This window comes from Phaenicophaeus curvirostris, chromosome 2 (genome assembly GCF_032191515.1).
Source record: "Phaenicophaeus curvirostris isolate KB17595 chromosome 2, BPBGC_Pcur_1.0, whole genome shotgun sequence".
Lineage (NCBI taxonomy): Eukaryota > Metazoa > Chordata > Aves > Cuculiformes > Cuculidae > Phaenicophaeus > Phaenicophaeus curvirostris.
In genome coordinates, this window is record NC_091393.1 from 14,145,349 (window position 1) to 14,158,395 (window position 13,047).

Consider the following 13,047-nt stretch of genomic DNA (forward strand, 5'->3'; position numbering starts at 1 on the left):
ACAGCGATAGTTGTAACTTCACCAATTCCTATATTACTCCTTTCAGGAACATGAAATATATAACCTATAGGCTAGAGAAAAAAAGAAACAAATTTAAAGGAAGATACAAACAGGAAGGGCCTATCACATCTGTGTAGTTTTTACTCTATTTAGGCATTTGAAACAAAAGAACTAATAAAGTGTTACAGAGGTATAAGTATGTTACAGATTACTTCTGGCTACTGTTTTTGTTAATGGTTTTTAAGACCTTGGCCTATCACCACCAGAATAGCTACAGTTCTGCAACCAGGATGAAGGGGAAGAACCAACAACCCAGTTGCACATGTACCACAAATTGCTAATTCCTGCTCTCTGTAAATTTTCTTTCTGTTGGCAAAAGGCAGAGATAATGCCATATCATTCCATTTTCTATTCACCAGGCAGTTCAGGTCAAATTTATAATCTCAATTTCTTTTTCCCTTTTATCTGACTACAGGGCTCCAGTATAATTTATTACACACATAACAAAACCAGAATTGACATTTCATTAGGATTCAGTTGTTAATTCCTTTGACAGTTATTTCATTCAAAATAAATATATACATGTATATTAACACAAAATGAAAGATGAACTCACCTTCTTGACTTTCTAGGCGTATTTTGATATAATCCAGGCAAAACTGTGAAAAACAACACAGTAGTAAGACTCCAAAAGCAAATTGTCAGTAAACATATTTCAACTGACTAAGTACTTGGGTACTGAAAACTTGAAAATAAAAACATAAAATGTATTTTAAAAAACTTGTACATTTTAGCACAACCCAAGAAAGCAAGTATATTCTTTACTATTCAATGTCTCTTTGAGTCTAATCGGCTGTTGAAACCTAAGATCTGCAAGTATTCTATTTTCAAAAAGGTTTAAAATACTCTGAAAAACACCACAGAGAGGGGAAAAAAAAACCCTCTTCAAAAGAGAGCGTCATGTATCAGTATTTAAGCAAACCAAGTAACAGGGTTGTGCAGAGAGGTGGAAAGAACAAGTAACATCTCTGCTATTTGTGTGGTTACCCCAGCAAGCAATGTGCATTTCATCTGGATATAACTAACGCTCAGTGTCTCCTTGAAAGACTCCATGTAACTTAGAAGGTTAACAAAAAAAATATTGTTCTACAGAAAGGAGATTATTCGCCTGCAGATGTTTCTTCCTCCCACCTATCAATATCCATTTTTTGGCAGATATAGTTTTCAGTTTTCTTACCGACTGCGTGCTACATCATAAGCCCCTCCCCTAATCAAGCAAACAGGGTTTTCAAGGGTTTTGCAGGCAAGAGATTTCTGTTAAATACCAGAACTGGATCGTATGCATTAGTACATAATAAGACTTTGGGATTCTTTGGGCATTACAGCCTCTGAATCTACAGACAAACTTACCGTTATACAGACAAAGGCAAAATATTACACTGTTCAAGTATGAAAATAACGATGTCCAACACAAACTGAAAGGAGATTTGTCAAATAACAAATTTACTTACAATCACAGGTTCCACTACCATTCTTCGTAGTGTTCCTATTCGTATACTTCGACAGTTCAGAATCACACTTTCACAGGAATTTTGGTAATTTAGAGGTACAGCTTCAGTGACAATCTCTTGAGAAATAACTTTACGGCGTTTTATTGGAGTGTTAGACACAATGTTCCCAAACTGAAAAGTAAGGTTTCAGAATGTCTCACTGATATTTATTGCTAAAGCAAGCTTGTTAAAAAACAATGATTACGTTTACAGCTACTTTTCTGTTGGTCAACAGGATTACTTACTACAGCATCCACCTCAACTGCATACAGAAAGCAGAAATTTCCTAAAGGACTTCTTGCAATGCCTGAAGATGTTAAGATTGCTAAATTCAAGAAAAATCTTAAGCAGACACTTGCAGACATTTTGTTAATATTGCCAAGTCATAAATAATGCTTCTACAATTGCTGAAACCAATTTTGTTTTCATTATTTTGAAACACTGTGCAGCCCAGTAAAATAAGGTTATTTTTCATGTATTTTATTTGTTTATTTATAAAAACCACTACTGCTGTAAAAGCACCACAGTGTTGGTGGGTTTGTTTTTCTTTCAGTTTTTATTAGTCTAAGCTTTGGTAACTGAAAACATTGAGTTATTACTGAAGCACAGTGCATTACCACATTAGAAAAAGTAGAATCTTCAAGAAATATAAACAAAAGCCAAATCAAAACCCTTAAAGCAGATATACAGAAGCGTTAAGATGGGTCAGGACAGATTCCAGGGTCAGAAGACACTGAAAGAAGGCCACATGGAGTTTGGCTCCAGTTCAAACAAGTCTCTAGATGCTGATGGAAGCTATAATCACAATGAAGTCTCCTGTTTACCAACGGAACACTTAGGAAAACCTATTAAGATGACAGAAAGCTGGCTGATAGCAGTCAGGTTAATATATACATTTGTTATATTGCTCATATTGCTCTACTGTGAAGGATTTTCAGTTCACTATCCTTTTCTTTAGTACTCATATTGTCTTATCAAGCCGTCCATTAATAAACATTCTTTTGGGTTACAAAATAAAATTAAACTTCTAGAAAAACATTTTAAGGGATTCAATATTTCTATTAAGAACAAATCTCGACAATTATTTCAAAGTTCCTAATCACTAGCCCATCCTCTCTATAATTCAAAATACTCTTGGATGATTCATTTAAATGCAGTGGTAGATATTCTAAATTGCTGTAATTAAAATATTTTCCTATGGTTCTTGCTGAAGACAGCCTTTCATTTTTGTCTGCTAGACTAGCTAGATATTATTAAAAGGTCAAAGCTCAAATCAGAGACAAACATTAAAATGGTTAACATTATAGTGGTGCTGTATTCAGGTACCCTCTTCAGTAAAGAATTAATGAATATTTTGAGAGAAAAACAAATGTACAAAGCTTCTTCTATCATAACTGACAAAAACACTGCAATAACCCCAATTCTTAGTAATTTCCTTGAATCTATGCAAAGTTGGTGTTAAAAAAAAAAAAAAATCTGTTTCACTTGCTTTCAAAAGCAAACTCTCTTCTACTTTTGTCTAAAATATTAAGCTCATCTCCAGTATTACAACTGGTTCCTAATAAGCAGTGAACAGGAATGTAATGATATACAAAGGAAAACACTTGTATAAGACTTCTGAAACTCTCCCAACAGTGCCTTCACAAACCAATGCTTTCAATTACTCCAGCACATAACACCACAATTCAGAACTATTTATCACTCAAGCTTTTAACCTCACAGCTTTATTGAAGGCTAGAGGTTCGCAGCTTTATATTGATAGTGGTGACTAACCACACTATAAACATCCATCATTTGATCAATTACATTGCTAGAATGTTGCCTTCTGAATCTCAACATAGCATGAAGCTTCTGGCATCATTATTTCCTGTTGCAACTCAGAAACCACAAACGATTTGAGACTGCAAGTGGGCATTTTGATCAGATACTCCTGTTGAGCCAAACTCACAATACTGAAACTGGCCAAGTGACCCAAGTGTGGTTTTAATCAGCACTATTAATTCAACACCAGTTGCTACAGGAAATTTATTCTTAATGGCTCATATTTGGGGTGGCTAACTTTTTACCATACCATGAAAGCTGTCCCCTTTGCCAGCACTTAACAGGTCTGTTCATGGTGAATTTTTTCCTTTGTTTATCCAATTCTTGTAGTGGTACTCAACTACAAAATAAAAGCTCTAACATGAAATGCCTAAAATAAGTGCTATTAATTGGGACAGTTGTCAAGGCACCTTAAGTTTAAAGGGCCACTATTGCACCAGTCTCCTGTCACATTTAACTTTGTATGCCCGAAGTCTTACCAATTGGTACTCACATTCTTCTGCAAACTAAGAAGGCCTTTGAGTTTCATAGAGATACCCTGCCCAGACTCAAAGAGAATACATTCAATGTAGAAATATCTATGTTAAAAGCATAATTCAAATCATTATGAATGCTAGTAAAAATATAATGGACACATTTCATTGTTTCTTATGTAAGCAGAGATACTATCCAATGAGCTGCTAAATAAGAAAAGCAATCAAATATAGCCAACTTCTGACAAAACAAGACAAGCCTTCACATTTTCCATTTATGAACTGATTTTTGTTTTCTTTAAATGAAGCATTAAATAGTACCTGATCTTTCATTCTTGCTTTTCTTGGTAGTGTGACTGCAATTTCTGTATCTGTTGTTATACTACCTATTCTCTGTTCTATTCCACAACTGTTTTCCTTTAATGCTGCTTCCACCTTTCCTGTAGAAGGAGCTGGGGAGGAGCGGGCTGAATCTGCAGGACGAGGTGAAATGCTTTCCATTCTCCTAGTGCTGCCACTATCCTCCTCCTCATCATCATCACTAGACAAAACAACTAAACAGAAAATATTAAATTCTCAACCACTATGTTCTTCTGTAACAGAAATTTCTTTTCAAGCAATAGCTTAAAAGTAATTTATGTAATTGTCCTGCAGTGCCAAAGAAGTCCATATTTATCATTATATTACGCTTTTATTAATGTTTACTTGGAATCTGCTTGCAGGCACGCCCTCCCTCATTTTTTTATTTCTCATAACTAACTATACAAAAAATTGGTATCATTAATCTGCCCCTAGACACAGAAGTGAAGTCATACATTTCTTGGTTCAATCAAGAACTGACAGTAAATAATAGAACTTGCAAAAAACTGATAAGGGAAAAGATTACTTAAATTTTTCAAATCAGTAAGACAACATGTCTAGTAAAATAAACATGGAACAAGAAACAATCTCACAAATTCCAGCTCCTTCCTGCTTATAAATTAATTAGAATTTATGCAGAGAAAATACAATAATTAACATTTTACAAATTATGAAATTTAAATAAATGGAAAAACCTAGACAGTGTTCAGATGTGTAGCTCAAAAGGGAAGAATAAAAAAATACAAAATAAAAATAAAAGACTGTCTTTTTCTTTGGGAGAATAAGTGATAGAATTCTGCTAAGACTGCTTTTTTTTAAATTATAAAGTTAAATCTTTTTAAAGCAAAAGAATAAATGATTCATGACAATTTTTGTTTTCCTCAATGCTAATCTTTCTCGGATACAACCTCAGTATATGAAAAACAAATTACAAAATGTCTGTCCCTCTTCCCCAAGAATAAATCCACAAAAAACTTCATGCAAAACTAGTAATGTAAATCTGCAACGACAGTTCCTCCATTATACAGTATTTTGGGTTTCCAGTTTATAGCTGTCCTCATAAAAAGGTACTTACTTGGATCATTTAGTTCAGATGGTCTTGTACTCCTCTGTCTTAAGTTTCCTGTAAGTTTAGGATTTTTTGTCCCAGTTATAAAGCCAACTTTTCCATTTTGTCGTAACATAGAATGTCCTACAACTTCATTATTCAGCAGAATATCCGTTGGACCTTTCCCAACAGTAGAACTATAAAACTTCTTTGTATTGAACCCTGTACCTGAAGATTTTTGCCCTGTTGAGTTCTGATGTATTGAAGAACGTGATAAAGGTCCCACAGATTCGCTTAATGTCACAGTTTGTCTGGAGACTCTTTGCAAATCCTTTAGAGAAACATTTTCACAATGTCGGCATTTGGTCTGATTTTCATTTGCCCGACCGCAATTAGGGCAATCAGTAGAATAATCAATTTGTTCCAAAAGCTAGAGGGGATACACACACACATACATATACAAAATCAGTAACTGGATAAACACAAAGATACCTTTTCCAAACCATGCATTTAATTTCTGTTCAGCATGAAGACTGACAACACTGTATTAACAATTACAGTAAGCAGTGAAAGCAAACATTAAAATATAGTTTTGATTTTTGTCATTTAAGAAAATGAAAAATGTTCTAAGAGGAAGAAACATCATTTATGTCAATTTTTAAAAAGGGATTATTTTGGACAATTCAGATTTTCCTTTTTTCTTTTTTCCTTCCATACATAAAATGTTGCACACTGTTCAGAGTTATATATCCATCAGCAAGATTGTCCAGTTACATCGTTTCTGTAAGAATAGTTTAACTGGACAAAAATCAAGCAACCTATGGGTTCACAGAGCAATGCTAAAGAGGACTAAAAGCAACCTCCTAGGTCATCAAGTTCATTTGCCCTCCCAAGACATCTTCTAATAGCCTGGCAAAGCACACAGAAAAATAACTCATCAATAAAGCCAAACCAAAAAAACAAAAAAAAGAGAGAAATAAAAGAAAAGGGAAAAGGAAATACATTGTTCTAGAGTCCAGCATCTCTGAGAGGAAAATAGGACTTGAGAAAAACGAGTACCCCAAGTTTTCAAGAGGAAAGCAGGGGCTACAAGAGAAAATATATTCTACCTCAGCAAAGACAGAGACATGATTTGTTTCTTTCACATGTACTAGGTCCCCCTTCATTATGAACCACAAGCGCCCACCCTGGACTTCTAAGCCTAAGGCATTCAATACTAACATATAAGTTACTGAATGCGTACCGAGTTCAATAAGGGACGCCTGTAGAACTGAAATTTAACTTACGATGTTGTCTCCTGGAGCACTGAGATCAAATAACATAATCAGTGTACTGTGAACTACTGAAGATACAAATAAGTATCTACACCCAACCAAAAAGACCTATTTTCAAAACAGCTATCACAATCTGCACCTCGCCCCCCCACCCCCCGAGTCATAAACACCTTTCCAATAGATAGGGCTCCTCCAGGTGTGGAACATCAATCATTTCTTAAAAACAAATGTAAAGTCAAAAGCCATTCAAGAAAAATCTATTATTTTTACAAAATTTCTGCAATTTAACAAAGCTACACATTCTACATTGCAAAAGAGATGCAAAAAAGTTCATGTATAAAATCTATCAGGCCTTTAAAATCTGAATGCTTTGGTGAGATAGCAAGTGACATGAAAACCAGCATTATGGTTCGGCGTTCCATTACAAGATGTAGTTTTTATAAAGATACTGCTAATCCCATTGAAGAATTGCAAACATTAAAATATTCAACAGAAACTACGAACAGTACCTGAAAGATCTGAAGTGTAGAATAACTGCATCCCTCTACCTCAACCACACACTAAAAATTTAAAAACAACTTCCTTTCCGTGGTTTGAGAGCCTGCACCTTGATGGCAGAGGTAACAGTGTTTAATTAAGAGGGGCATACTCTATTTTAGACTATATTTTAAGATAACTGCCTACTTGAGCAGATGAGTTCTACCTAAATGTGTCGGCCTTATAACTTGTATAATGTAGGATTTTTAAAAAAGACTTTGAAATCTGCATAATACAAATATACGCCCTATACGAATACTCTGCCCTATCTCTAGAAGTTTCAGAATCCAAAGTTTTTTTATAAGCACATATGACAAAGAAAATCCTCCTTCCTTTAAAAAATATGTACATTTTCAACCATTAGAAAGTGAACCAGTTGCAAATGGTTTTTATTTTACTAGACTGCACTTTGCCTGACAAGCAGTTGGTTACGTCTATAACTCTTCTGGCACAAGAAAACCCCACAACCAACATCTGAATTGTTCAGAGGTTTCACAAACCTCTGATTGATCATCTGCACACTTGGGCAACTCATTAAAATGCCTACAGTTCACAAAAAATGCATACATAATTGTGTTAAATCCTTTCACTGTAATATAGGACAAAACTCTTAACCCATTTAGAAAAGAACATAAAGCCTAGAGTGAATAAAGCCTAGCTAGTGAATTCAGTTGCAGCAAGATGTGTTCTACATTCACAAAGTGTGTACACAAACAATACGCTCTTACAGGATCATAACTGTCTTATGGGACTGGAGTAAATGCAGCCCTGTGCTGTGCTTTCAACAGTGACCGGTGGTAGATGATGGGCAGAAACAGAATAAAGAAATAGAGTAAGGACTGGAAATAGAATAAGGACATATTGTCCTTACTTGATGGAATAATTACTAATTTAGACATTTTCTGAAGAAGCAGTTGAATTTAAATCAACCTGTTTAATGATGATATAGCCTCACAAATCTTATCAATCCTTTTTTGAAATCTCATAATACATTGTATGAAATAATATGGGGGTTCCACCTATTTTAAGCTCACTGCTTGACAGTTTTACAACAAGCACTCAGCTCTTGTGTCTCTGAAAAAGTAACTGGTTTTCTTTCTTGACTGTTGGTGTCCTCAAATTTACAGATTTCTAAGATATGGGAAAAAGTACCAGATATAATTATTAAGTACTGTTTACAAGTGCAATCTGTCTGACGGCTTTGGAAATGAAATTACGCCTCTGGAAAAACATAATCAAGTTTGCTGCTTTATAAGGGAGACTGAGAACAGCCTGGGTTAGCAATGTGGTCAACTACAAGCAATCTGGCTCGGGGACACCAAGCTGCTGATGCTTCTACATACAGCTCCAGCCCTCACCTTCCACGTGTAAGCAACGCAAGGAGCAGTTCCTGATGCCAGTACCATGGCTTTGTAATATAGCAGAATATGCTGAAAGCACGTCTTGCTTCTACCTGTATACAGCCCTCTAGTTAGAGCCAGGAGTTACTGCAAACAGCCTACGCGAATCACAATCCAGCCACAAATGACAAAGCTGCTCTCCTTCCTCTCATGCTAATTCACATAGTTGTAAGGAAGAAACTCCACATATCAACAGATTACGTTGGTTAGATCTGCAGACTGAAAGTTGTTTTATCAAGACAGTGTGACAAGATTCCATTTATTTTTAAATTGCTTTCTTCAGTGACTTCAGAAGATTGTTTTCTGCTTCTTTCCCCTTACCTGACAGGACATCAGCAGCAAGTATTTAACTTTATTTAAACAAACATAAACAAAGTTATCAATGTAACGATTATAACAAAACCAACAAAACTGTCATGTATATTGTTTGGGTTTTAATTGCTTTGTTATTTCATTACTTTGCTTTTACAGTTCATATCTGTATCAATATCATCTGAAGATCAAAATCTCAGCTATTAAAATTTCCAAATAACATCATTAATTGAATAAATATATAATGGAAATGCATAAGAGTAGTACCAAGCGTTTCATCCTAACAAAGAAATACATTCTGTCCCACTTTCTAATTTATGGGTGCAAACACAAGCTGATTATTGATAATAATGACAGATACAAGGTTTAATTTGTTATTGTTTGTTTCAGAACAGATCCAGATAAAGCATGCTGCTTGGCTGCATCTAGATCAGAGAATATCATTTAGATACCTGTGCTAGTTTCACTGAGAAAGAGAGCAACTTACTAAGCAGCACTAGGACCTTTGCAGTAGCTCATAATAAGTACAGAAAACCATGACACATTAAAAAAAAAATCTGCTGAAGAGTAAAACATTGCTCTTCTATTTCATAGATAGCAAACCATAACTACCAGTTTCTGGTTTATCTATCAGACAACCAATTTAAACACAGGTTCTTTCACCTTCCAGTGTGGCACCTGTTTATTCAAATCAGAAGATAAATATTTCATAGCTAGTATTGATATTATCACTGAAATATCTCATCATTATAACTTTTTAAAATTTAATTACATAAATCATTGTTTCAACTCTAAGGATTTTTAGGACATTGACTTATTTTATACAACAAAATGTCTGTTTTTAAAATGCGCATCAACATTTAAAGTTAAACATAAGTTTATGTTTTTAAAATCTAACTCACCTTTAATTGGGTTAAGCATTTTTTTGTAGCCGACAGAGTCAAGTCAGATGGATATGAATTGCAGTGACGTTTCTGTTGTACTTTTCTCTTTATTTCAGATTCTGATTCTGACTCTTCTGTGTTTTCCATTACACTGCCTAGGAGGGAAAAATGCAAAAACATTAATAAATGTCTGCTAATAAGCTGTTAAAATTACGATCAACTTAGTTCTTCGTAATCTCTATCCTGAACTAAACATAAACACCTTTTTAAACACTTCAGTAAAGTACACTGCTCCAAGCATCTTATGATTTATTGTATGAATAAGAAAAAATTCTCCAAAGTAACTTTGAAAATGTTGTTTCATTAATACTATTTCGGTGCCTCTAAATGACAATTTGTAGCTTAATATCTTTGGAGGGCACTTTGGACTTGAAAATCTACACTAACTTCACTACAACTAGAATGGGGTGTCCACTAATGAAAGTGGGAGGAGATGTGCTAGATCATATTGATGGTGATTTTCACTAGAGGACGGTTGGGGAATGCATTTAGAATAATTGGAAATGTTCGTTTAATAAGGATTTATTCCTTCAACACAAGACTCAGCAGTACAGTGAACTGTGCCGACATATTCTGTTTTATACTGGGGCATTCATTTAAATACTTGACGAGTATAGGAACAATGAAATCCATAATGTACTTCAACTAACAACGTACAGAGTGAGATTTTCTTTTAAGATGTGCGGTATGCTGCACAAGAGTGCCTTAATTGAGTTTAATATTAAAATGCTATTTACACCCCCTAGTTTATTTTCAGTCTCCATATTGGAATTTTTTTTTAAGTCTGCGTTTTTTAACAGATATGAACACTTTTTCAATATACATTCTCACAAACATTGTACTACCAGAAGACATCTCAAAACTAAGGAATTGATGAAGTTCTACTTAACACTATCATTAAAAGGCAGAGCAGAATAACAGGAAAGTGCAGAAGGCTAAGCAGCTGACTAGCAGGTTTACAGACTGTATCTGTATCCATACTGATAAAGACCAATGAAAAACAGGGATTTTTCTTTTCCAATTTCACAATTTTAATACCTCAAAGCAAACTGTATTTTCTCTCTTGCATTTCCACTACTGGCCCCTAACCAACAATATAAGAGCATATTTCAGCTCAGATACATGGCAGCGTTGACACTGGCTCTTCTACTCACTACCTCAGTGCCTAAATATACTTCATACCAAGTGTTATTTACCATGCTACATTTTGCATATACTAACAGTACTACAGAAATTCCTCCTCAATAATTTAAGAACAATCTGGGGATTCGGGCTCACACTAAACCATCTCCAGAGATCTGTTACAACTCCAAAATTCTAAATTTCTAAAATAACTGAAGCCTAATTTAAAATTAATTATAACATAGCTGAACAGATTGCAGATATTAGATAATATTATATATTAATATATACTTATCAAATTTATCTACTCAAGACCTAATTATATAATACATAATTAATGCATTAATTAGGTATTAAATAATTAGATTATATTATAGACTAGAAATAATTCGATACACTAAAGGTTACACAAAGTTGGGCAACACACCTGCCCAAAGCAGGTATTCAAAAAATTATTCAGCTTAAAAGAAACGAGAAATCTAAACATAACTTACCCACTCCTTGAGACCGTGGTAACCTAATGTGGTCTGCTTCTATTTTCTGAAGCTGAGGGGGGTATTCTTTTCTGGAAAATAAATCAGACACCATCATAATTTAGCTACAATTGTACATGACGAAATTAAACCCGAAAGCTACGGATATATAACTTCTCCTATTACATGCTATTTGTACACTTAAAAAAAAATATTACCAGAATGCTAGGAACAGCTATAGTAAAGGTCTGAGAAGTGTTTCTGATCTAAACCCCCTTTGATACTAATCAACGGTCCAGGAGTCTCTCAGTTCCAGACCCAAGTCTTCAAAGATTGAAGCCTGCATCTCCTCTTCCTTATTCATAAAGTAGAAGATAGACACTTTTAAAATACACAAATAGGAACAGCTATTATTTTAATATTAAAATAGATTCCAGAAGTTCCACAATTTAAAAAACAGGAAGAGGAGATGCAAAACAGAGGAAAGACAGAGTTCTTACGTTTTGTTTTTAAAATCTAATGATATTAGTGGATATCCAAATTTGTGGATAACAAGACTTTTGTTGGTATAATTTGCATAACAGTCATATCACACATTTTAATATAAAGCATTATAGTAAGATATTTTTTTTTAGTCTCCTGAAGGTATTTTTAGTTTACACACAGTGTGTCAAATCACGCTACTACCAAATTAAGATTCCCGAAGCTAACTGCATCTCAGTTACTCTTTGTGGCACTTCTCTTTCTCAGCTGTCTTGCCCTGCTCTAAAGCTGCAAATTACTGTTCCTGGCGAAACAGAAGATGGCACACACCCGAAACGCAGGACGCCCTGCCAACAACTTCAGCAGCAACTGGTTTGATTGGCAAATTAAGCCAGTGCACTGGGCTGCAAACGGGTCACACTCATCCTATACTGCTACCTCTGATTACAATAACATTTATCAGTAGCAAGGGGTCAAAGAAAACAGCTGTAGGCAGTAACATTTCAAACTAACCACTAAATTTTGAGGACCCATCTGACAAAACTTTGGCTATGGCTGAAGCAAACCTCAACACTAGGCACAAGTTTTTATTTCTTTCAAAACAGCATTTCCTAATGCACCAAATTATAAAATCTTTGAATCCTCTGCATTTCTAGGTAATATACCTCAGGTTTTTCCCATCTTTGGAACAAGATTAATCTACACTGCCCTTTGAGAAACATCTTACCAAATCTTGCCCTCTAAATGTTTTAGCCCACAACTAAACACAAACATATTTTATTGTGTTAAGGGGCTGCAGCACAAAGGAACATTCAAGCAGAAAGGATAACTGAGAAACAAGCAGTGGCTGGATTGCAACACAGAATGTAGAGATGTCACACTACCATAAGTGCCCACAAGCACATCACAGATTAAGCAGTTTGTTTTGTTACTGATTGCATCAAACATGTTTCTGAAAAAATGCTGCTCTCCTCAAAAGTTTTTTTAATACCTGCACACACAAAAACTCAACCAAAATCAGGAATACAATGGGAATATTTGTTCATAAATTAAGTATATGATTTTTTTAAATGTTTTCTTTAAAAATCCAAATCACAAGAGATTACCTAAACGGCAGAATTGGTGAAAATATAAGGCAGAGTTCAATCTAATCATTACATAATGTGAAGCCATTATTATCAAAATCAATGGTAATAATATTCTAAAGGGTAGAAAACCCCCTGTAACATCATTATAGGAGATCTGAAAAA

General features: G+C 34.6%; 1 protein-coding gene across 7 annotated transcripts in view; it reads right to left on the reverse strand.

Moving 5' to 3' along the window:
• SENP6 (SUMO specific peptidase 6) overlaps nucleotides 1-13,047 on the reverse strand; it is an 81,672-nt gene that overhangs the window by 27,773 nt on the left and 40,852 nt on the right. For 4 of the 7 annotated variants that reach the window (XM_069851348.1, XM_069851346.1, XM_069851352.1 and 1 more), the window contains 6 exons: nucleotides 11,327-11,406; nucleotides 9,678-9,814; nucleotides 5,280-5,682; nucleotides 4,166-4,398; nucleotides 1,512-1,682; nucleotides 617-659 (listed from right to left, as the gene is read on the reverse strand). In XM_069851348.1, coding sequence (XP_069707449.1) covers nucleotides 617-659; nucleotides 1,512-1,682; nucleotides 4,166-4,398; nucleotides 5,280-5,682; nucleotides 9,678-9,814; nucleotides 11,327-11,406 — 1,067 coding nt within the window. Of the gene's footprint in view, nucleotides 1-616; nucleotides 660-1,511; nucleotides 1,683-4,165; nucleotides 4,399-5,279; nucleotides 5,683-9,677; nucleotides 9,815-11,326; nucleotides 11,407-13,047 lie in introns of those variants that run through there. The other 3 variants (XM_069851349.1, XM_069851347.1, XM_069851351.1) reach the window with 2 other exon arrangements.